This window comes from Vidua macroura, chromosome 12 (genome assembly GCF_024509145.1).
Source record: "Vidua macroura isolate BioBank_ID:100142 chromosome 12, ASM2450914v1, whole genome shotgun sequence".
Lineage (NCBI taxonomy): Eukaryota > Metazoa > Chordata > Aves > Passeriformes > Viduidae > Vidua > Vidua macroura.
Genome location: NC_071582.1, coordinates 13,876,599 through 13,902,411, shown reverse-complemented (window position 1 = coordinate 13,902,411; position 25,813 = coordinate 13,876,599). Strand labels below are relative to the sequence as shown.

The 25,813-nt window shown below is 38.7% G+C and overlaps 1 protein-coding gene across 1 annotated transcript in view; it reads left to right on the top strand.

Moving 5' to 3' along the window:
- ABHD17C (abhydrolase domain containing 17C, depalmitoylase) overlaps window positions 1-25,813 on the top strand; it is a 31,947-nt gene extending 6,134 nt beyond the window's left edge. Inside the window, exons 2-3 of the mRNA XM_053988771.1 lie at window positions 18,746-18,925; window positions 22,031-25,813. Of these exons, the coding sequence (XP_053844746.1) occupies window positions 18,746-18,925; window positions 22,031-22,250 (400 nt within the window). The 3' untranslated portion in view covers window positions 22,251-25,813. The remainder of the gene's footprint in view (window positions 1-18,745; window positions 18,926-22,030) is intronic.

The following is a 25,813-nucleotide window of genomic DNA, read 5'->3' as shown; positions in this document are numbered from 1 at the left end:
ATTTCTACTTTAATTTTCTTAGCAACAGAATTTTGTTTCACTAGCACCATATTTTGTGCATGATCTAAGCCAAGTTCTTTAGATTTGTTGCTTAAAGGTTTTTATCAAAAGTTACCAACTGAATCCTGACATGTCAAAAGGCAGTGCTTGGCACAGTCACAATTAATAGTCCTGGAGTAACAGGGTTTCCTTTCTTCATGGAGCATCACCTGGTAGATTGTTCAGTCATACCAGCTTTTCAATAATGTTACAGTGTCTCCAAAGGATTGTTTAAAGCTACTATCCTCTAAAACTTAACTTACTCCACCTGCCATGCTCTACCTGCCTTCAAGAAAGGCTGCATATAACTTTGAGCAAAAATAGATGCACACACAATCCTCTGCTGTTGTTGTCTATGCAATGAGCAAAGATTAATTCAGATGATGAGCGTTCCTGGGACAAATACCAACAACTGTTCAGAACAGGTGCTCTGATGTTCAAAGTTATTCAAAATGTTTACTGAGCTTTGGTGTTGTATTACGTCTTTTAGTCACTGAAGTAAAAGTAGTTTTGTTAAATATTTCCCTGTTTCTGTCAGGACTACAAGATCAAAGCTTGTTTAAAAAGAAAAAAAAAAAAAAGGAAACTTTTTGCTGTCAAGAATGTTTTGCAACTGGTGTTATTTGGGAAGAAAAATAAGCTGCCAAAGAGCCTTTGGCTAACAGTACATGCTCTCCTGAGTGTGGATAGTCCTGAAATTCAACTGCCTGAACTGGAGATATTGGTTTACACTGATGCATAAAGGTTGTGGGACCTGGTTCTCAGCATCATCAGAGCATTGAACATAAAAGATTCTTAGAGGAACATATTGTTAAACCCTCCATGCTGCAGTAACTGTCTGCTTTTTAGCACTAAATTACATGAAGTGCAGAGGAAAGGCAGCTTTTTCTCTCTAGATACAGATTATTGCCTTTGGAGGCTGAGCTGATGGTTGCTCAGCTGTTTGACCTGTGAATGTTGATGGTAGCTCTGAGGTTTGTTCAGTTTGCTCTTGACAGGGGAGTTTGAGCTGGACTCTGTAAACCTCAATGGCTTTGCTCTGAAGCCAGGGTGAGTCTCCAGTCCATGACAACCTCAAAAAAAAAAAAAAAAAAACCCTCCAAAATTCACCCTTTACTCTCTGTTACTCTGCTGCTTAGAAACATTCCAGAGTGCTGGGCTAAGTTTACACTAGTTCATTACTCATGAACATAAGTAAAAGGAGCAAAAGAAAAAAAAAGTAGCAGTGCTGTCCAGGACTGTAGATAGCTGTGGGAATAGATAGGTGGAAACCATTTCAGGGTATGCAAGTGGTTATCTGCTAGCAACTGGCTTTGAGGGAAAAACTGGCAGTCAGCAAATGGATATTTCTGTTTCCATACTGAATGAAGAAAACAGATCCTTTTCAGTTTTCTAGGGTTTTTCGGTCCTGTGGTGTTTCCTCATGTGGAGGTAGACTAGTACAAGGGCAGTGCCAAGTATTGGCTGTTTGGAGTCTCACTGCTGGGACAGAATTTCCTATTTCCTTTTAGTTTGATGTGCCAATGTGATGATACTAACTTTTCATCCCTGCCCCAGACCCACTTTTAAGTTCCATAGTTGTATTCTCTGTTGGTTTTAAGGCCAACGGTCTCAAGATTATGCAGGACTAGTAAAGAAAATGAACAAATAACATAGGGGTTTGGTTTTTTCCCAAAGCTGATAATAAATTTAATGAATAATTAAGAATCCTTTCTGCCTTCCTTCGCAAATGTAAATTAATTACAAGGCTGCATTGGAAGCAGTTGAAATGAGTCATAAAACAAGGTGCAGATGTGTTGTACCTAACATGCTTGTGTATATACAGGCTTGCTTCTGCCAAGTAGCCCCTAAGAAGATCAGAAATCTTTTCTTGTGGATTAGGAGGATAGCTTCAGTTGCCACTGAACTTGAGAGGAATTAAAGGCACCTGTGTACAAGATGAGGAAGTGAATCTAGGAAAAGAAAATCTTTTTACAATTTTTGAATGCTAAGGCTCTTAGGTGTCTGAAATGAAGCGATTAAGAATTGGGTTTTGTCTGACTCTTAAAGCTTGGGCTTATATGGCCTAAAATATAAAACCAAACCAATAGACAGTATCTCCTGTGTCAGTTGGTGGTGGATAATTGAGGTTGCTGCAGATGAGCACTGGTGCAGTTGCAGTGACCCATTTGCTGCTGCTTCATCTTAGATGAATGACTTACACTGGTCTTGCATGCTCAGCCTGACATCTGATGATGAAGCTCAATTTCATTCCTGACTAAAACTGAGTGTTTTGTTGGCAGTGTTTTTTTTCAGTGTGTCATGTTTTGGGAGCAATGGGAAATGTGGGATTGTAAACCCAGGAAGTGCTGTATGAACACAGTGGAATAAAGATGCTTTTAACAGAAGGCTAAGAATGTAGAATGGGATGGATGAATAGTGTGCAGTGTCAGCTTAAGGACAGAGGAACATCTTTGCATTCTTTATTCCAAGGGCTAATTTGAGAAAAATGGGTTACTGTTATTTGCACATTAAGCTCTGCTGCCCACAAACAATCACAAAAGGTGCAGGCATAGGTCAGTTGTGTAATGACAGAGTTATACTGGCATTATCTGTATCCATATCTTTATATTTTTAACCACGATGTTAGCTTTACAGAACAAAGGTTCTCCTGTTAGAATTAAACATTGTGGTTGGATTTACTGACTATGAGACCAAATAATACAAAGGCAGAAAATTGGGTTAAACAGCAGGATCTGGCACAGTGCCCACTCACCTTCCCAGCCTTGGTTTCACATCTCTTGATAAGCATATGCATGTCTTTGGGAAAATCCCTGTAATCATGAAATAAATCTGTATCCTCTCAACTTTCAAAAAGGGGAATTCCGTGTAGGTTAACAAATGAAGAATGATGTTGATGTGGAAGTTGAGGTTTTAAGTTAGTATACTTGCCTCAAAGTCTAGAGGGAAAAATTTAAATGAGAGGTAATCTTAAAGTATTGCCTCTGGTTTTTATTTTGTATTGCAAATTTGTTAGAAGAACTTCACGTATGTTTTTCTGGTAGTAATATTATTTATTGGTACAGTCTCTTGAAGTTCTTTCTAGGTGTACCTTCAAGATGAAAATTCTATTTTCAGTTGTCACGTTAGACAGTTTGAGCTATGTTTTTAGGAAGATTAGTTTTACTGTACCTTATTTAAAAAGCCTCCTTACATATAGAAATGTTACTTTAAGAACTTTGACTCATGGGAGCCTTATTTATCAGCCAAGGCATGCTGCTAACTGAGCTGCATAGCTCAGTGTCTCTGGCAAGTGATCCTTCTCAAGGCATGCAGTGCCAGCTAGAAGCTCTGAGATACTCTTTTTTGTTATTTTTTTACAGGATACTGCCACATTTCTTAAGATCCCAGTATGTTAGACCAGTTAATTTTAACTTTGTGCTATGGCATGGCCATTTCTTTCTGTGTGCAGTAGAACAACTGTGGAGTAGTGGATAATGGGAGCCAACAAATCTGAAAGGTCTGAGGCCAACCTCAGCACATTTCTCAGGAAAGCTCCCTTTAGTAGTATGACTTGAAATATTTATCCTTTAATAAGGTTGTTTACAATGGGTTTTGCTCAGATTAGAGAATCTTTCTAAACATTCCTACTAACTTCTAGTTAGCTTTGCTATGAATGTCTTACAGAGCTGGAAAAATGGTGTTCAACATCAGGAAAGAAGCAAAACCAGCTTTTTTTTTTTTTTTTTTTCCAATGTGCAGATAAACTAAGATTAGATTATTCAATGCATCTTAAGAGTTCTTTATAATAAATTAAACAAGATACTTTGTCTATTACAGTATATATTGCAAACCTTAATAATATGCAACATATAAAAGCCAACAATAAAAAGTGAATTTTTGTTGAGCACTTTATAAACAAAATGGTATATAAAACCATTTATACTTTAAAGGAAAATTGAGAAATTGACTTGCTGCCTTAAGCATTGGGCCAGTTTGGGCAGAACTTAATCATTGTCCCAACTCTGTACAGTCTTCCCCAGCATCTGATGAATTTTAGTGGGATTTTGGCTGTAGGACAGCCTGGGGAAAGTGGCATCTTTCAAGAAAATGCTCTTGGTTTTGGAGCATGTTCTCCAGGGCAAATTTACAAAAGTCTTTTCCAGCGTGCTATTTGTTGTTTAGAACTTCATTTCTCACAAAGGTGTTTGTATGTTTTAAGTGTTGTTTTGGATTATTTTTAAAAGAAGTAGCTAATTTAATATAATATTTACTTTGGAGGTGTTCCCTGGACAATTCTTACCTTGAGGCAGCTATTTAAGAGCTAGTCAGTTTCCTCCTTCCACTAAGACTGAAATGTACCTCAAGTTGCATATTTAAGTTGTATTACATGTTTTGTTTGTAGTATATTTTGTTGTAGCTCCCTACTGCAAAGAGCTTGTCTATTTCTGATAAAGAATGGGCTTTAATGTGTGTTAATGTTACAGAAAAAGTTACTGTTTCAATCTGGGTATGAGAATCTCATCAAGTTTAACCAACTGTAGAAGTACCAGAGTTGTGGCAAGAGGTGGGGTAATGTTTCAGCTACGCTTTTGCTATTTTTATGCGTAGGGTTTATGAACGTGTAACCTTTGCTCACACTGGTTAATAAATACACTGGGAGTTAGCCGTGTGTTGCAGGCAGCACTTTCTGATGCAAGAAGCAGCACCCTTTCAGCAGTCACTACAGCAGTTTAAGATATCAAGTGGGGTTTCAAACTTAAGCCTGTCCAGTGTGCCTAAAAGGTTTTGACTTGCTCTGTCTCTGCCAGCTTCCAGCCTTCTGTTTCTCTGATAGCAAAACCGTCTGCCCTCTCCCCTGAACTCTTGCTAATTATTCATGTAATGTGATGTTCACTTCTAAAGACTGCTGTGCATAGGCCCAGTACAATTAGTTCTTTATTCTCTCTTTGAAATTTGTACTAAAATCAATCAGAAAATGCAGAAATGACTCTGTAAAGGAATACAAGGCACAAAGTTGGCTTTTAGAAAAAGAAATTGTTCCAATTTGTATTTACATTAATAAAAAATGAAGGTGATGGAACATACTTGAAGATAATTTGGACCTGAATTTTTGATAGATCTTGAAAGATAATATTGTCATAAATCCTGAATGTTCATAGAGTTTTGTAGAGAGCGAGTGGATTGTAAAGTCTCCTTGATTTATTGAGTTCTTTTCTATCCTGAGATGAAGGAATCTGGTGCCAGATATCCCACCCTTCCAAACTGGTTGTCCTTCAGTCAAAGCTCATCTAAGATCTGTAGTTCATTTTGTGTAGAGCATTGAGCAACACTATTGACACAAATAGGATCTGGCACCTTCCAATTATTTCAGGAAATTACTCTTTCCATCCAAAAATCCACTTTAGTATTCATAATAAAGAACATAAACCCTCTGTATCTTGGATATTTCTTACCTGGATGTTGTTCTAAATTTGTTGCATTTTATCAGCAGAAGAAATTGCTCTAAAGATCATTTTTCTCTTTAGTTGACTTTCATAATAATTTTATATTTTTCTTTTTTTAGTATATTAATTTGTGTGTTAGTTTGAAATAAAAGTAGCAGTGTTAGCTTAAAATTAGCTCATTTAATTATTGGAATTTTGAGGGGCAGAGGAGAATTTAGCAGGCATCATTTGTTGTGAGTTACTCTGTGTTTCATCTTTCCAATATTCCTGGTGTTTCTGGGCCATATGAACTATGTTCTTTCCTGTTCTTCACTGTAGAACTGGCCAGACTCCTTAATTTTTTTTTTTTTTTTAAATTCTCATTTCATATTTCTCTTTTGCCTCTCTCTTGGAAGCTTTATGGTATGAGGGGAAAGGGATACACTATATCTGTTGGAACTGTAAAATGGAACTGTACAGAGCTAAATAGGAAAAATGTGTTTTGGGGGAGTGAAGAGTAGTAGCTTGTAACTGAAAGTGTCCATGTTGTGAAATGGTGAACTGCAGAAAACCTGCATGGCCAAATGCCAACTTGAGTAGTAACGCAGACATTAATACACTTCTTTTCCAAGCACTGTGCTGTTATCTTTTATTTCAAAAATAGAAACTCCAGCAGCACAAGACTTCTTTGTGCTGTGTTGGTTTATTGGGAGGCAGTGAAGTGCCGGTGTGGCATGGACAGGAATTGCTGACATTTTTTCCTGCATAACCAGTTGTTCTGTGGTGATCCTGCATGCAGTCAAGCAGGATGCCTACATGCTTTACAAGGACTGCATCAGAGACAGAGTCAAATAGGGGCATGAATAACATCCAGAAGCTGCTTTTCTTCTCATTTTTATTCTTTTAAATTTCAAAGATGCAGCTGCAGATCAGTTTCCACCTTTAGCATCAGCTGAAATAATGACCTTAAGTGATTACATTAACAGTTGCCCTTGATCCACTTCCCTTGTGGCATAGCTGTTAATTGCTTGGTAAGCATCCTTTTTTGACTGGAAAAAGTTGACTAGCAAGAAATCTATCACTAAAAAACTACAAAAGCAATTTGCCCTGTTAACTAGGTGTGTTGGCAGATAATGAAATCTCCCAAGTGTGCTGTTTGGTCATTCTTAAAGCCTCTGGATTTGCACAATCTGGGCAAAATGTCTTTTACTCCATAGACTCTGATGATCCAAGATAAGACAGCTGGATAAGCTGAACAAGTACATATCACCGGGTTTCAGGACTGAATTTTCTCATCTGAGTTTCAGAAAGTTAGTACTTTTCTAGATGTACAGACATATTTTGCCATTTTTTAGAATAACATTTTTTGCATTAAGACAGGTTAAGTTTACTGATGCGTAATGTTTTTACATATCATTAAATGTAGATATATGTTTCTGTAAAAAATTACTTTTTTTGTGCTATCTTTTCAGTTTCTTAGTGAGCACAAGGAGGTTTTATAAGCACTTCAACCAAACAGAAGTACACAGAAGAAACTGACTGTGCTAAATTTTATTGTACGGGATTCTAAGTAGTATTTACTGTGAGAAAGGAAGAGGGATTTAGCCCCTGGGTTTGTGGTGATAAAGGCTGTGGCTAGGAAATTTGATTTTTAAGCTCTGAACTAGTTATCTGTGGTCTGCTGTTCTAAAACATATGGTACTGTTAATCCTGGTGATTGCTATATGTTTTTTTAATCATCTTAGTTTATATTGACTTTTACTGGGGGTTGAACATTGATTGTGCTAAAAGTTCATTAAAAGAAACATATGCAAGATGGGGATGCTTGGGAAGAAAGGAATAGATGAGTCTGATTTAAAAGTCAAGAGTGCCAATATAAAAACGGCACAGAAAAAACAAGAACACCAAGGTTTTCTTGTCTCTGAAAAGATACTGGAGGAATCTTTTCAGGTAATAAATTGCTTTCATGAAATGACTATCATCTTCTATTTGCCACTTGTCATTCCTGGTGTTTGCTGGAATATTTAATGAATCCACTTGAAAATGGATAATTGAGAGAGACGGGAGAGATGCATCAGGAGAGTTGTGTTTCTCTGTAAGGCTGTGAATTTGGCACTTTTTGAAAGCAGATGTTCAAACATATGCAGATTCACACTCTGACAAAGCTCCGTGTTTTGAGCAAATAAAAAATTGGTATGTGTTTCCTGCACTTACCATGGTGTGGGGGAAAATAGAGGTTACAGTGTCATTTATCCAAGTAGGATTTTTTTGCTATTTATGATTCACGAGACATGTCATTGCAGAGGAAGAACCTATTGTTTTGATTCTTAAATCAAAAGAAAATACTGTCTTTCTTCAAGTCTGTGGAAATGGTTAGAGTAGCAGAGAAACACAAAATGTTTCCAGGGAATTGAAGGAGGACTATCCAAGCAGGATGTCTGGCCTCCTGGATAACAAAAACCATGGCACTTCTGTACTGGGCTTCTCTACTGAGCCCTTCAGAGTTTGAGACACTGCATTTCTTCGAGAGGAGCTCATTCTTACCTAATAACTTGGTTCTTCTGCAGTGCTTGAGCATATTAGAGTAAGTCCATAAAGGAGAGAGAAATCCTGCTGCCAGCTGAGTCATCTTCCTACAATGCTGGCTGCTAAAAGACTCATGTTCTGGGGACACATGCCTTCATCTGCTGTTGATTCTTTTTAGGAACATTGGACCAGTTTGCTGTCATGGATCACTTTTGTATCAGGACCTCTCTGCCATTCTTGTTCTCCATCCTGCCTTTCTGCTCCCTTGTCTCTTTTCTCTTGGAGACTCAGATCACTGCCTGAGCTACACTAATGCTTCTGCATGGAAGAAATGCTGCATCCAGTTTGTCTGCTTGCATTCCTGCAAGGCCTTATCCATTCCAGCTCCTGTGTAATCCTCTTGGACTCCAGCTCTGGTGCTCTGTGGGAGACAGCATTCAGATTTGCAGGGGTCTTTGAAGAACAGTGTGAAAATGTCAGCTGTAATAGGATTTTGGATATGAGCACCTGCTGTTTGTGTAGACAGTTCAATTTTTTCTTTGTTCTCCTCTGTCAGCACTATGGAGGTAACTCTTGGATTTTTTTTTTTTTTACCAGCTTGTGTTTTAGATACAGCTACAGTTGTCTACAAGTGATGTAAGGAAAATGCTGTATCAGTGCCACATATTTCACATTTAATGGCTTGTCAGCTATATCAAATAATCATAGCAAAACCCGAGTAATTTAATGTTGCTAATATTTGAGAATGTGAAGATCTTAGTAAAACCTGTAGATTAAATAGGTTTTACTTAGAGACTGAAATGTAAACAGAATTACAATAAACAGATAAAAGAGCATCCAAAAGGAAGGCAAGAATGGAAAAAAGCACAAACAACAGACAAACCACAAAACAGAAGCCCCCTACATGAAAGAAAATATTTTGAATTCAAAGAGTGGTGGGATTTATTATCTGAGCAGTTCAAGGGCCAAGTTCTATAGGTATCAGTTTTTGAGTGCTCTGCTTTTAATTTTTTTCACCTAATCTTCCAAATATTAGTCTTCAAAGTATTAATTCCAGTGTGAGAAAACCATTTAATGCTGCTTTAGCATCCAAACAACTAAATTGCCTTCAGCCAAATTTACAGATATACTTCTAGTTTAAGATCCTTAGGTCAGGAATATCCTTTTTTATGAAGTTACAGTGTGTGTGACTAACCAGCTGTGCAAACCTTCTGGTGAGACATTTTTGGTGAGCTTTGCAGTTTGATCCATTACAGTCTAGGTTTAGTCTTGTTTCCTTTTGTGCTTATACAGTGATAGCTATGTTCAGATACTACAGCCTGATGCATTGAAAAGAAACTTGACTGGAGCCATTTCTTTTTGTCTTGCCTGTCCTGGTGTGTGCACTGGAGCAGTTGTTCCCTGCTTTGTGGGCAGCTGGGCTGTAGCTGCTGGAAGGGGAGAAATATCAGAGATGGGTGGAACAGGCAGCAGGTCTGGTCAACAGCCACTGTGCTCCTCCCAGGAATAATCCCAGCTCATGAGTCAGAGGCTTAAGCCTTGCCTAGGTGCAGCTCATGGCAATTAGTGCCACAGCAGGGTGGCCTCACCTCAGCCTGGTGCTTCAGGTGCGTAGGGTTAAGGGAAATACATCAGGGAGTTGGTGTTGGATGCAAAGAGTCCTGGCAAGAGCAGTGCTCGAGACAGGTGTCAGAGGGGCTTCAATAAACAGAGAGAAATACCAGAAGAAGAAGACAGTGCTCCTGAACAGAAATGCTTTGAGAACTGTGGAAGAGCTGTAAGATTGTTTCCTCCAGGCTTGTAAAACCTGAGTTTCCCAGTGCTGAGCCAAGGCTGGTGAGGAGGGTTATGTGATGGGCTTGGGAGGTGAGACAAAATGCATTGGTTTACTGTGAAATTTCAGCCTCAGGAATAAAGCAAGGCTCTCTGGTCTGGAAGTAGCTGAAATCAAAGAAACAGCTATGAAAGCACAAAGCTTGTGCAAATGCATAACCAGTATTAGTATTTGCACTCAGGTTTGCTTAGTGTCTCCTAGGGAATCAGTTTCTGTGTTAGTTGACACATACTTCTTTTAACTGAAGTATTTACATTTAAAGATAATGTGTTAATGTACGTGGATATCATAAAATCTTTCTTGCTTTTTGTAAAAACCCTAACTAGGTACACAATTATAGGGAGTAGTTTTCCTTATTTTTCAGGTTTTGTGTGTAGGATGCCCAAAAGTGCAGCCTTTTTGCAACCATCTAAAAAGATGGTTGAAGTTTTAATGTCACATCAAGTGTTGTAAGGAGTAGTCATCTATCTTAGCTCTGCTGTATTAGAGCATAGGGTATGTGTGCAGTTGCAGTAAAAACACTCCAGCTGGAGAGAGATGAGATGGAAACTGAGGGTGAAGATAATGGATTCCTTCGGAAGATACTATAGACTGAGCTGCTCTGTGAAAATAGCTGATTTCTTTCTGCTGTCTCAGTTTATTTAAATGTACCTCAGAGAATGATTGTATAAGTTTTGTACGCTGCTTGCAGTAAAGAGTATATACTAGAAGTAGCTGACTGAGTATTTGTGAATTATTTATGCTGTGGTCATAAAGATAGTGCTCAGTAGCTAGCAAAAGTTTTCAGTCTTCTGTATTCCAGGTTTATTTGCTACAGAGCATCTTAATTAAATGCAAAATAATTAATTAAAGTTAAGTCCAGTGCTCTATTTTTGAAATAACGGAAGTACAAAATTCATATTATATGCCATTTACCTATTGTGTCGTGGGACTAAATGGTGTGAATCAAGATTGGTCTAAGAAAGCACTTTGGAAGAAACAGGAAACTATGATGAGTAGAGAGCTCCCATATTTGTTCAAATTCAAAACTATAATCTTGTGCCAGTGCTGTCTGCAGAACTACAGTTGATTTTTAAGGGTGCTAAAGCAAAGTAAACGGGGGGCAGTGGGAATTACGTTTGAATATATCCACTTGTTTAGGTTTTATTTCCATTAGCTTCTTGTATTTCAACTTACAGTGGGTTTGATTTGTATTTGTCCCTGTGATTAGAGAAATAAATCAACCTCCAACATTTGGAAGTGGTTATTTAGGAACGAATTTAGGCAGGTGCTCACTCCCTCTCATTGCATGAGTGTGCACTGAGTTTGGAGTGTTATTCTCCTTTTGTCATAAAGCAGTAGAATGGTGAGGGTAGGAGTTCAAAGGTGCCTGAGCCACATCATTGCTCGTTTTTCTTGTATGTTTTACAAGAGTCCTTTTTGCTTGTCAGTGGCCTTCTTGCTTTCACTCAGTATGAAAGAATTGATGTTTGTAGGGGCTAAGTTATTCTATTACATCAGCATGCCTGTGGCACAAGTTCCTGCTTAAATTTCAGTGCACATCTAATGAAAACTCTATTTCCTGCTTCCCTGCTATCTAGGTAAATGAAAAACTAAACAACCAACCAAAAAAAGCAAAAACAAAAACCCAACAAACCCCCAGTGAGGCAGAAGCAACTGTTCCAAATGTGTTTGTTGTTTATACATAAAATTGCTAGTTCATGTGGTAGACAAATGAGCAATCTATCATAAACCAAACACCAAAATCAGTATCCTGGGTTATTGTGGTGGAGAAAAGTTACATTATAAATACAGTTGAGTCCTCAGTACAAGAGAAAACAAAGGAGGGTTTACTTTTTAGTTCCTTAAAAACATAAATAGATCTGCAAACACAGATTGCCTATTTTTTGCTTGGGGGAAAAGGAACTTCCTGGTAATGGTGAAGCTGGGAGGGAAAAAGGAGAGGTGTAGATTTACTGTTCAAGAGCAATTGACTTGCTCTGAGTCCTGAGCAGTTTTACTTTAGTCAGAGAGGGTGTTTCCCACTTTGAAACATGACAACTTCAGGAGCCTATGTTTGAGGCAGATGAACAAAAGGTGTACTTAAGGCTGTATTTCAAAAATGAACAATTTTTAGACAAACTAGTATCATTTGGATTTTTAAAAAGTCATCCAGCTGTCACCCTGAAGCCACTCAGTGCAGATTAGCATAATTCAGTTGATTTAAAATGTAATCTCATTACAGTTTGTACTAGAGAATGCCGTGAAATACCATTTACTTTTACCTACCCTGGCTGTTCAGGGAAAACTTGCAGTGGCTTCACTACTCAGCAGTGTGTAGATCCCTGCTTTTGTCATGGATGCTGGAGCTCTGCAGTGATACTCAATATCCTTGTCAGGACTTGGTTGAACTGTGAGCACAGTTCTCAGTGTTTGATAACAGATCACTGATTGTCACAGGACGGTAATCAAGAACCAGTTGCAGTGATTTCATGCTTTGGTATAATTAAGTTACTGCAGGGCAAATGGTCATGCTCAGAAGTGCCTAGAAGTTGCTTCTACTTGATCCATTTATTATTGATATGAAAAGAGGAGCTGGTACATCACTTGATTAGTGCTGCAGTCACAGAGTCCAGCAAGCCTGTAGGAGTGTGATATTTGCTAATAATTTCCAAAATTGCCTGTAAGAGGGCATTTTCAATAGTCCTAGGTTCATTCTGTAATTCCACTATCAGCTTCTATTGGTTGGCACTGGGGTTTCTCCATGGCATAATCAAATGACTCTGGTGTGGTAGTAAGAGTAATTGTGATATAAAACTGTGGTGGAGTCCTTGATTAAATTTATCTGTCAGCCATTTAAATTATTTTGAGAGTGAACACATTTGTGGAATTACTTGTCTGTTCCTGTGACAGTGTGCTGGGACATAAGCCAGAAAAATTGGTCTCTCTCTTTTGCAGCTTCATAAGCCAGATTACAACCTGGTTTTGGCTCTTAGCTCCATGAAAACATGAAGTGAAATAGAGTGTGGTATACCATAACTTGAATTGCCATAGTACTTGTAGGCCTGGAGAGGAAGAAGGTAGAGAAGGAGGAAAACTCATGATTTAAAGAGTCTGTGTCAGTAAAACTGTGAAGAATTTTAGACCTATGTTTGTGTGAATTCAAGGAAACTGGAGAAACTGGCACAGGGACGTTTTTTGTGTGCCAGGGTTTCCTGTGAATCTCGAAATCTGATTTTTCTCATTTGACGGTTGTTACGGTTAACTCAAAAAATCCTTAATCTAATGCCTTCCTCTCAATTTCATGTTGGCATTTAGACTGAAAATCTGCTGTAATTTCTCTGATATTTTGGCTGACATGCTGGAGTGGTACTTGCTGAAGCACAATGCAAAATGCAGTGTTTTTTTCCTTATATTGTAAATTTCTTGCAATAATCATTATTGACTAAGTTGCTAGTGTTGATTTATTTGAATGTGAAAGTCACACAACATAAAATCATACTCAATATATGCAATCTGCTGTGTGACTTATTTAATTGAGGATTTTTGGTTTTCTTTCTACCCCCAAAATTTGATTTTTATATTCCTACAGGATTAAATAGCCATTTATTTCTGAAAATATACATGGATATCTTATGGAAATGTATAGTGATGCTAGAAAATACCTATCTGTGCTTCTTAACAAGAGATCTAAATTTCTCTGGATTATTAAACTTAGAGATAATGCATTTTGAAAAGGCGATAAATAGTATTTTGTGACAAATGGGTTTGTGCAAACAGAAAGAACCAGATTGGAAAAGGTTCAGTACGTGTGTGTTCTAGTAAAGGTGACTTCTAGAAGTCACTATTTCCTCCAAACTGGGGTGTGATTTGTGTTATTCCTGATGTATGCTGGATTTTCTTTGTATCTTGAAACTGATTTATTTAATTGGTGTTTGCTGGAGAAGGGAGTGCCCAGTTTCAGACTCAGTCCCCTTGTGAGAATGCAGGAGCTGGTTACCTCATTTTCCTGGCCTTGTAAATTTATGTATTTTATGTGTTGTAAGGAAGAACTCGCCCATCAGTCCCTGCCTTAGTTTAGCAGCAGTTAAACACTAAGTCTCAACAGCATTGTGGAGTGGGTTTGTGCCATCAAAGTGCTCTGCATAGACAATTTCTGAAAACTAATTTATTGCTGTTGCTGTATACAGGCTGCTCTCTATGCTTTCCTGGTCAAGTAATGGGACAGCAAATATCAAACTGAAAATGCAAGGTGACTTCATGGATTCAGTAAGCCTGGCAAAAGGACTGGCCTTGTTAATGAATATCTATTTGGCACTTTTGAAGACTGGCAGCTTTGGCTGTGAACATTGCAGGGCTTCAGCTGTGACATGTCTGGAGTCCCCACAGCAGCATTCCACTGGCGCTCTCCAGTGAGCAAGGAGAGAGCAAAAATAGCAATGGTAAACTTTCCAGCTCTATGGCTCAAAGCTGGAGCCCTGGGGGGAGCAGGGATTCAGTATCTTAGGCTCATAATTAAAGATGCTTTGAGATAATACATGGTTTGCACATAGTGCTGTCATCCAGAAAGTCTGAGCTACTTTGCATGGCAGTTGATGCCATCATCGCTGTTGTATGAGGAAACTGAGAAGGGACATGGCCCCAGCCACAGCCATACAGCCAAGCAGGGCAGCTAGAAGTAGTGTCTCATCCTCCTTTGCTGTGCTCTCTGTCAGCAGTATTCCCAGTCTCCTGTATCCCACTGATCTACTAGCATGACTGAGGTCTCTTATTACTCTGGAATAAGTAGAAGAGTCTGGGGTGTGGATTCTTAATAACCAGCTTTTGTTCACATAGTTCATGCTAGCATGGGGAGACCAGAACTGCTGGTAAACCTCATTTATATTTACTGAGGCAGTAACGCAGGGAAAAAAAAAAATCCCCAAACTACTGTTATTATAAACTGTGGGATCTTCTGGGGCCTTAGCTAGACCTGGCCTGAAGCTCTAGGTATGGGGAGCTTACTGCTTGTGAAGGTCGCTGGGAGCTTTTCTGCACACACAAATGGAATGTGTAAGCCACACCGTGTACTTGTGGTTTACTGAGACTGGAGCTTTGAGCTTTGCCACCTGTGCTTGTGGGTAAGAGGGAGAAGAAATGCTTGCATCATTTATACAGCAGTAGCTGCAGTTCTCAGTCATGGAGTTCCCTTTGGGAAAAAATGTACGCCTGCCCTTTTTTCTTCTTTTATTTCCCCCTTTGTCAAAGCAGGGTTTTGCATATGCCCATGGTAACTGAGTTGTTTCCTGCTTTGGCTTTGCTGAAGGCTGGTTTCCACATTGCTGTGTTGCTCTGCTTGCTTAGAACTCTCTGATGGGGCTCCACAGGAGAAGTGCCCAAGCATATCCAGAAATTTTCCTTGGCTCTCCTGCTCCATCAGCTGGAGCTGTTTCCACAGAGACCAAAGCTTGTGTATTTCAAGGAAGTTATTTTTAGGGGCTGCTGTTTAGCTGGTGGAAAGACTTTCTTCCTTAATAGGAGAGCAGACTGTAACAGGATTCCTCTTTTTCCAGAGTGTCTTTTGCCTTTTTCTACCATATTCTTTCCCTTTTTCTGTGTCACCCAGTTTCCCTTTCATTGCTGCCTTCTTACCCATGTCTGTTCTTCCCCTCTTCTCTTTCACTTTCTGTATCACTGCTCCTGTTGTGCAAGGATCTAACACAAGGAAGTTTGCAGAGAGTGAGGAAGAGACCCAGCCCCTGCTTTAAGAACGTTGTGTTTCAAAGATAAAGCCCCCAGGTGGGTTTGTACCTGGGCTGAGCGGTGCTTACTGAGTCACCACTGGGCAGTGTTTGTGAGAGCACGGAGGATCACGGAGCCAAGCCCAGGCCCTCAGCTCGGAGGACCTTGCACAGCTCAATTATTCATGGCCTTGGCTCATGAGTTGTCCTGTGTCCTTTGGCCTCAGGATAAATAAATATTACATGTAGCTGTTTCTGCTGATGTTTGCGGTAAGCTCTATGTCTCGCTTGCTGAGTGATGATCTAATGATAAAGGGCTTAAAAAGATAAATCTGTTACAGTAACTCTTCTGTCTTGAAAAGGGGACCTGTCCCTAAATAAAACAGCCCCAGAGATTCTTTTAGTTGTCAGTCAGTAGGAATATAAAGCACAAAAGATATTTGCTCTAATGATAGGCTAAGAGTGCACTGACTCAGTGCCCTAATACACTTTTACAATTATTCATTTTGTCCAGATTGTCACATTTCCTTTCTGTGGAGTTGGATACTGAATAGTTGTAGTGATGAAGGGCTACTTTAAATTTAGACCTATCCCTGGGCTTTTTTAATGATGCTATAGACTGTATCTGACTTTACCTGGCATATTATGAAGCAGATTTTTCTCTAGAATACCTATTGCCACAACAGCAAGTTTCTCCCCTTACAATATGAGATGTTTTAAGAAACAAAATAACATCAAAATGAGTGAGTCTAAAGCTGATCAGTGTTGGAGAAAATTGACATGCTAAGGCAATTGGATGTGTCGAATTCTCTTGCCACCCTATGCAATCCTGTTATCCTGTGATTCTCATTCAAACATCTGTTTCCACATTCTGCTTATATTTATATATAACCTTTTAGAAAGGAAACTTCACATTTATCATGATACTGCAGTTCAGGATGGCATTGCAAAACCTACCAGCATTAATATCATTCCATGCCCGCTGAAACACCATGTAGGAGATCATGCTCCAGTCCTGTTTTCTTGTATATCCCTGATGCTGATGCATTTCTGCCTGTCTTTAATATAATGCAACAGCTGGCAGATGGGCTGGATGGATGTGGTGCCTTTGGGGTGCATGCCTCCAGCCCTCCCCACCCAGCAGCTGGAACAAAGTCTGTGATGACAAAACTTTGTTCCAAGGTCCTGTTAACCGAGTCAGCCAGGTCCTGCTGTGTGCTGGACCATATGTAACACTAAGGGAGAAAAAAAATCAGCTAAAAAAGCTGCACAACATCTCTTTAAAAACATCAGCCTGTGGCTGTGGTGACAGACTGCCAGCATCAGCTGCTGCTTGGTTACCAAGAGGATAAAATTTTACTCCTGAGAGATATTTTTATACAGTTGCTTATTCATATAACAGTAGATGCCAAAAGCACCCTTATGCTCAGCAGTATAAAAATATTAAGAAAATTTTGGTTTCACAGAGGCTACAATCCAGTCTAGTTATACTTCATCATGAAACAAGGCAATCCTGACAGCTTGTAATTGGACGATTAGTACTGGATTAGTCTTAATTTTAATTATTAATTGATCTTTCTTCTGCTGTCATTTTAATTTTCTCTTTTGGCACATACCAAATCATTTAGCTGCTTGAAAGTCGAGTCTTCTCCAGGCCTGCTGCACACCTTGCAAGAAGCTTTGTAAGGAAATTGAAACCTTCCAGGTGTAAATGGGGTATAGCCTGAACTGCAGGGTTTGCTTTTCATTGTCAGCAGTGACCACTGTCACCAGTGACTACAGGACTGTAGATGGTGTAGACTGTCAAAAAGACATGTTTTACATAAATTATTTTCTATGAGAAATGTGTTCTCTTCTGTATTTGATTTTACAGCTTGCAATGGGAAGTAGAGTTGACAGAGAAATCTTCTGGGTAAATACTTTATAACTGAGTAACAGCTTTGATTTGCAGCTTTCCTAACAAGTTCTGATAGCCAAATATTCTTCACTTCCATTATCCACTGTCACCTCCTTCTGTGCCCCTTCCAAATTCCTTTCTATTTTGCATACATTAAATGAAAACTGAATTAGTCTTATTCTCAGCTTTTTTTGCAGTGTGAAGCAGCACACAGGTTGGGACAGTTTCATAGACTGGATGGGAATATTGGGGAGCTATCTAGGACTCGCTATGAACCCTGCATCTTATGGAAAGATGTATTTTTATAGTTACAAAATAAACTTGACCCTGATGCCAAGAAGGGCTGATCTGGAACAGAGACTAGACAGGGCTAAATGGACAAAATATGTATTTATTGAAAGGCCTTAGAAGGATACACCTTGGGCAGCACAAGAGCCTGGCCAGGGCTACACCCAGGTTGAATCCAAGATGGATCCTGGTCATGAGTTTTTACACTTTTATAAGTTTTGGTTCATCTACATAGTGGGTTCAATTGTCCAGTTACAGCTCCTGGTCATGAAGTCTCAACTCCCTGGCTTGTCCCCTTCTCTTTGCATTTTTATGCTTTTTGGGTAACAGTTGTCCTTGGTTCTCTAGCTGGGAAGGGATTGTTTTTTCTAACTACCCTGTGAAGAGAACTTACTAACACCTAATACGAAGTTTCAGAGTTGCATATCAGGCAGCAGAGAATCTGAAAAATAAAAAGCTAAAACCAAAGGCATCAACCCATTTTAAACTGGTGAAGAAAAATGAAGAATATTTTATAATGATCAGTAACTGGAAAAATGAACAGACCTGTTGTCTTTACTATCACTAACAAGGCAGTTTTATCTTATTCCAACTGCATGGAATTAAAGGTGGGCAGAGGAGTAACTGTCTTGTTTAATGGTGGAAGGGCTGTTAGCCTCTAGGACATCCAGTTGAAATTCCTGAGAGTGCCTCTCGAAAGGGGGGAAGTAGCATTTATAATCTGCTGTGCTGTGGAGTGAAAGACAAGAGCTGTTCCTGAAAAAGGTAAAGATTAATGACCAAATTACCATTCCTTCTTTGAGGATAGCTCTCATAAGCCTGTATAATATTTGAGTTGTTTACTTTGCTGGGCTGTTTTAAAACTTAAACTCGTAAGTTTGTTTCTCCTAGGAACAGATTTTAAAGACCCACAAAGGATAAGGAGGGATGCTTTGGTTTTTGTCCCCCTCTACTTTTGTTGGTTTGGTTTGGTTTCTGCATCTGTGATGTGAAAATGATGTGAAATGTGTTTTGTTTTGGCTTTTTTGTTCTAAAGGGATCTTTCTTTTCTCTGCAGGTATGGTGTCAGTCCTGAGAACATTATCCTGTATGGTCAGAGCATTGGTACTGTCCCTACAGTGGACCTGGCATCTCGGTACGAGTGTGCAGCTGTGATCCTCCATTCTCCCCTGATGTCTGGGTTACGGGTGGCTTTTCCTGACACCAGGAAAACCTATTGCTTTGATGCTTTCCCGAGGTATGTAAGGGGTTCTGTTCTCACCATCTCTATAGGTGTTTAGAAGGGACTGGTGGTGTAAGTAGATATTGAGACTTGTATTTGTTCCTCCCTGGAGGAGGGGATCTCGTAGGATCCTGATTTTGTGACCAAAACAAAGTCCCTGTCCCATTTTTTAGAAGATATTAAGCTTGTTTTAAGAAGCTCTAGAAAACAATATACAACTGGTTTTAAGATAAAACATTTGCTTTTATAGTCTAGTTTTCACAGGAAAAACAATTGCAACAGACCTGGAGTACCCAACTACTTGGGAATAGTAGAGGTCGTGGGAACAGCAGATATTCTTAGGAATCTTTTAGAACTTCTCAATTGTTCCAGTTTAAGTTATGGAAGGATATAAAGAGGGGAAGGCAGTCTCTCTATAGCAGGGCAGAGGGAAGCACAGGTAAAAAGGTCCATTTAAGGGAGAAGATAAAACAGACACTCACTGAAGTCTTGGTCAAAACTCGGCTTTACTTCAGAAAGTCATGCTTGTGATAAGTATAGTAAGGAATATTCATTGCATTTTTTACTTTTGTTTTATTTTTGCTTACAACAGATGAAAATTAGCAGCTGTGGGAGGCCGTAAAAATCCATATGCCAGAACAGCTAGAAGGAATGGTGATGAAGTAATAGTGGCTCTCACAGTCCCCATGTTTAGAATCCTTTCAAACATATTATTAGTTAATTAATTAACTTGTTGGAGGTGCAGACTGAATTTGAAGCTCTTACACTCCAGCTCATTCATCATCCTCAAACCTGAAATCCAATATTTACAAATGCTTCTGCAAGAGAGGAAAAAACAAAGCCTTAAACATAGCTCTGATTACAGAAGTAAAAGTGATTAGCTGTTACCAGCCAAATCAAATAACAATTTTAAAAAGAAGAGTGGGAAGGGAACAGTGACAGCAGATGTGCTGTAGCACTTGAGTATTTTGTTCTTGCCCTACTGAGCTGTTCATTGCTGTCAGTCTGACTTCCCTGGTACTGGGAGCAGTGAAAATAAACAGCAGTGCTCTTTATGAATATGTGCAGCTCAACTGTCTGTCTTCTCAGTGGGAAACAAAATAGTTCTGTGTGCACCTACAGTGAGTTGCTATTATGTGCATTTTATGTTGGGACTCCATGAGAATTTGGTTTCTGTAGATTTTTCTAGCTGCAGAGCTGTGTGGCTGAGAATACTAAGTAAGGCTAATGTGCAGTTTAAATACTGCTTTATGAGTTGCTGACTTGGCAATGGGACACCTTCCAATTTTCTGCAAAATATAAATATTATCTGGCTTAATGGTCTGTGAATATATGTGAAAAAAAATTGTTTCATTATATGAATACTGAAGTGAAAGGGGTTTCCTACAATAAATGAGAACTTAGTGTCTAGCACAAAAATTACACATAAACATCTCTGTAGCTGTATGTAGTTGATAGATCTATTACACCAAACCTCTCATGGGCTTAAAACTTCAGTTTATACAGCATATTGATTGTAAAGTATTTACATTTGGCTATGATACTAATTTTGGGATGAAAATTATGGGGAAAAACAAAATCTGCATTATTCTGATGCCTGTTTTATGTTGGGATTTTTTTTTATTCAGCATAGTTGCACACATGTCAAGTTCCACACAGGAAAAGTGAAATAAACCTGCATTTTAATTTTCAATAGTACCTTAAATGGCATGAAACCCAGGGTTTTTTTGAGAGCTATAGAGACAGAGACAGAAATGTGTTTACACTCAGCTGTTCACTGGAGTGTCAATGGCAGTTCTCTAGAATGCTAAATGTTGAGGTTTGTGTGAGACTTAGCACTTCCGTTTACATCTTTTTAGTTAACTTTAAATTTTCATAAAAGTTTTTTGAACCTGTTTTTAAGTCAGGGTATGCTGGCATCTGTATTTTTTAAAATAATTTTAAGCAGTCTTGATCATTTTGTAAAAACAATGGTCATGCCAAAATTGCATGCATTCTCATTCTTCAGTAGCAGGAAAATCCAAACACCTTTTATTAGCTACCATAAAGAAATAGATTTGTCCTCTCATAAAATTGAGTAGTACCAGCACTCATTTCTCCACATTCCTCCATTTGCTGATGGAAGTGGAGCAGGTAGGAAGCTGAGAGTTCATTAGCACGTGGTGTCTCTACACAGATTTGGAATCATTGGTAATTACCAGCATGAAATGGCTGGCTGGAAATAAAAGCTGGGGCCTGCATGAGGAGAGTCAGAGAAAGCTGCTGTTCACTGCTTGCAAGTTCATGTGCTACCAGGATGCTTCATAATTGGGGTTTTCTGGCCTGACCTCTTCAGTGGGAAGGTGCTTTTGTCACTCTTCTCTTCCCTCAGAACCCATTTTCCTGTGACAGGTAGTCTCAAGCTATATTGGTCTGCTAAAGGTAGCTGGACAAAAGGAAAAATATTACTCTAAAGCCACTTGGCAGTCACAGCTGGCAAAGAGGCTGGTTACTTGAAGGAAAATCCTATGTGATTTCTCTGTTTTGCAGTTAAATATCCCTGTGTAATGCTCTTCTCCCACAGTTTTCTATTTCATTGTTTGAACTTAAACAATCAATAGAATAGATTGTTTTCCTTTAGCTGAATCTGCCTGGCTTCAAAGATAGGTTCAAGCTCCATGAGCCAAAGATTTTTTTTTTTGTTAATGAAATCTTATGACTGGAATGCCATTAATTAGTTCCTAATCTCTTAAATTGGAAGGTGATAATGTGTCATGTGAGAAGAGTCTGTGCTTGCAGAATGTCCCATGGAATCTTACTTGCCTCACAGTGCTTTGTGTGATAGATACAGTAGCTCTTTTGGTGGGGGATTTTTGGGTGCCAAACTTTATGTGCATGCTGCCCACTCAGACTTCTTGTTGTTAGCACTGGTGGGATGGTGGTGATGGCAGTGCAAGCTCCTTTTTCAACACATGTGTTTTGGGAATTAGCCTTGTCCCATTTCACTTGTGCACAATTCCAGTGGGCTGCAGCCATTTAAGAACATGCCGTGGTAACTGGGTTGTGTGTCAACAGTTGAGCTTGAGTGATGTGAAACTGAAAGCCCCAGACTGAGCTATGTCTTTCTTTTCCTTCCCCCAGCATTGACAAGATCTCTAAAGTGACCTCTCCTGTGCTGGTCATCCACGGTACCGAAGACGAGGTGATCGATTTCTCCCATGGCCTGGCCATGTACGAGCGATGTCCACGAGCAGTAGAGCCCCTCTGGGTGGAAGGGGCTGGGCATAATGACATAGAGCTTTATGCACAGTACTTAGAGAGACTAAAACAGTTCATATCTCATGAACTTCCCAACTCCTGAAGAAGCGTACCTGATTTTACCTCAGTTACTGTGAACGGAAGAAATTACCTGGTTTTGCACATGCTTTAACTGGATAGCTGTAATAGCTTTATACTATGAAGAAATACCCTGTCTTGAGGGTGTTCTAATCAAACATCTGATGAAATTTGTCTTTTCTATCTGGAAATGATTCTACTAATGCACACAAATATGGTCAACTACTGTAATTCCAACAATTTTTAGCTTCATTGCCCTGAAGGAAGTGGGAATCCTAGCTGCTTATGGGGACACTTTTTACCTAGTGCTGTATTAATTGAAGATCAGTTTTCTCTGTCTCACTTCAGATCATTTATAATTCTGTCCTACAACGACTTTTTCCCCATTGTGTTCTTGGAGTGGAGAACACAACTGTTACGAGCTACAGCTTGTTCTGAACAATCATGGGTTCAATCTAAGGGAGTACTTTCTCTGTGAAGTTTCTAGCTGTGGTATTGTAACTGGAAAGTTATTGTGATGAAGTTCCCCTTCCTCCCTTCTAGTGTTCTTTTGTTAACTTACTGATCTTCCCAAGTAAATTATTTAAATATACTTTTACCTGAAAATAAACAAACTACTATATGGGGCTAAACTCTGTAACGACCTCTCTATTAGTTGTATAAAAATAACTGGAATATTCTTAAAGGATCTAGGGACAAAACTGCTTTTGTTTAAAAATAAATGTGTAAATTTACTACTAGAAAACTCATTTTAATATTCAGATTGTCTGAATAATAGCCATAACAGACATTTCCTTCTGTAAAGCATTCCTGTAGACTTTTTAAAAGTACTGTACATATTTGAATTTACATTGTGCATAGATTCTTAATTGGTAGTTTTAATTTAAGTCTAGTTACAATAAACTGCAAAATTCTGGTTTGTATATGATTGAATACATTTTGTTAAAATATGTTTTTATCCCTATATTATTTTGCTATTAAAGTTTTATAAAGTTTCCAGGACAAAAAAAAAAAAAAATAGAATTTACACATTTATGTTTTGATGAATTATGTAACTAAATTTTCATTAAGCTGATCTTTTTAGTTTAGAAGTAATTTGATTCTTTGACACTGGAATCGCACAGATTATGCATCAGAAATGCAAAACACTTAAAAATTGTTACACTGCTAGGGTAGGTCTAATTTTTCCAAATTTAAAGGCCTTAAATGTACTGTAAGCCTCAGATTGTTGTATAAATTGATTGCGATTGATTGCAGTTTGTGTCCTGTTGCTAGAGAGCAACACAGTGATTGTAATGGAATAAAGGATGCATGGATTAGAGCTTGCTCAAGTTTGGAATCTTATTTGGTGCAGAATTTTTGTACGTGAGGAAAGTGTAAAAGCATTACTTGATAGAGTAAGCTGGGTATGTAAATGAAATGTGCAAGAGGTTACATTTAAATGGTGTTCAGCTGGTTCTATGTAATGAAAAATCATGATTCATTGCCTGGAAGAAATATTTGAACATAGTTGTTATGAATTCCTCTAACAGGCCTGCAGTTAATTTTCAGTGCTGCAAGTGTGCATTGTCTTTGATTATTGCCTTGGCCCTATTACTGCAGAAGGGGAAAAACTTGTATTTTCACTTCCAGTGAAATGAGGACATGCATCCTGGTCTGCATCACTTGGATCCTTAGACTCTGGATCTGAGCATCAGTGTTGTCTAGTTGTGACTTTTAACTGTCCCAAGCAGCAGGGCCCCCAGCAGTTCTTTTGGTGACTTTGCCAGCCAAAATTGTCAGGTTTTGCCTGATCACCACCTCAAGCTCAGAACTTCCCTCCTGTATTTTAAATAAATATTCAGATACTTGTCTGATTTTATATATATTTGTTGTACCTTCATAAATCCACCGTGATTTTCTTCCATTCCTACATGTGTTCTTCCTGGGACTGTAGCCCTGTGGAAACCAAGCTGCTGTGTGTGGTACAGTTATTCAAGGTAGTGTTGAAAGGGTCAGCCTGTCCCTGTAGCAACTTGGGGATTTTTACCTAATTAGCTCTGGTTTTTGCTGTCCACATTGAACTTTGTGTTGCTCTGAAACCTCAGCCTGCAATGTTTCTTCTCCTCATGACCCTCTGTAGCTGCCCTTTAACAAACTGATATTTCTAACCTTTTCCCTGTAAATTGATTTTTTGATCATTACTTTTCCAACTCCTGAAGTAATTTCGTGACTTGTCTTTGCATTTGCTTTGTTTTTTGCCAGTATTCCTCTGTTAATGAGAACCCTGAATATGAATTCAACATGGTTATTTATGTCCCATGGTCTCTGCAGTTGCAGGAACAGTTCATGATGTCCTGACTGAACATGGATTTCCACTTGTACTATCTTTTATTTGCCTGAATTCCTGCTTAACTAATTCTCAGAGGGGCCTCAGTCTTCTGGCATCTGCATTGTCTGGTTTGGTTTGTGAAGTTCATCTGCATTAAACTAACACAGATGTTTTGTTCTTAATTAAAACGTTAATGACCTATCATTGATCCACTGGTATGGATCTTCCCTCTCTTTTAATTCGGTAATTTGTTTACCTGTTTGTTCCCTTAAATAATTTTCCTTGTAGCCCTATTCTCATCCAATAATTCTTAAATTGGTTCTGATTTTTTTATAATTTTCTGATGTATGCTCTGCACAAAATAGATGCTAATAGTGATCTGCTTTGTATTATAAACTAGTACCAAAGTTTCAAGCATTTCAAAACACTGCTGGTCAACTTTAGAACTATTAGTTGAAAAAATGTGGCAAAGTCATGAAGATGCAGTTTCATCCATGACAGTGAATTTCAAGTCCTCATTATTTTAAATATAAAATGTTTTTAAAAATTTAAAAAATATTTTCATTTTTAAATTATAAGAAAGGGGATGATGTGAGGTTATGAAAAACAAATTTTGGGCTTAAAAATAGTCTGTTCCAGCAAACTGCTAACATGCTGTAATTTAAATGTATAATGTGGGCCTTTACAAGAACTTGTTATGCATATTTTAGAGCTATCAAGGTGTCACTGTAAAAACGGCTCTGTGTGCCTGGATAAATTATACAACGGGTCTCCCAAAGGTGTGAGCAATCACTAACATGTTGTTGTTGATGGGGATGCTCTGTCCATTTTTCCTGTGTGACTGACTATTTTTGTTCATGTAGTGCAGCCACAGGTGATGTACAGCTTGTTTGCAGAAAGGTAAGATGTGGTACATCTGTTTACTATCAGTAGTTGTCTCGTGTTTGTACTTTGGAAAAGCCAGAGGAGAATTTTTGTTACAGCTTCAAAGGTGTGGTTTTCCAAGGAGTCTGATATGTATCCTTTTAAAGTTTATGTAACTGTTACAAATTTAACTTGTGCTCACACGGAGGCCTGGTACTTGTGTCGCCTCTGCTGCGGTTTTGTTCCTGGTTCTTCCATGTCACTCCTGTAACTTGTGCCAGCTTTGCTCGGGGTGCTGACACTGGAACTCTAAATACCAAACCTGTATTTATGCTTAGCATTGTACACATCTATGAACTCTGTATTGCATTTGCTTTTTCTAAATGGTGCTAAACATAGAAGCAGAGACCCAA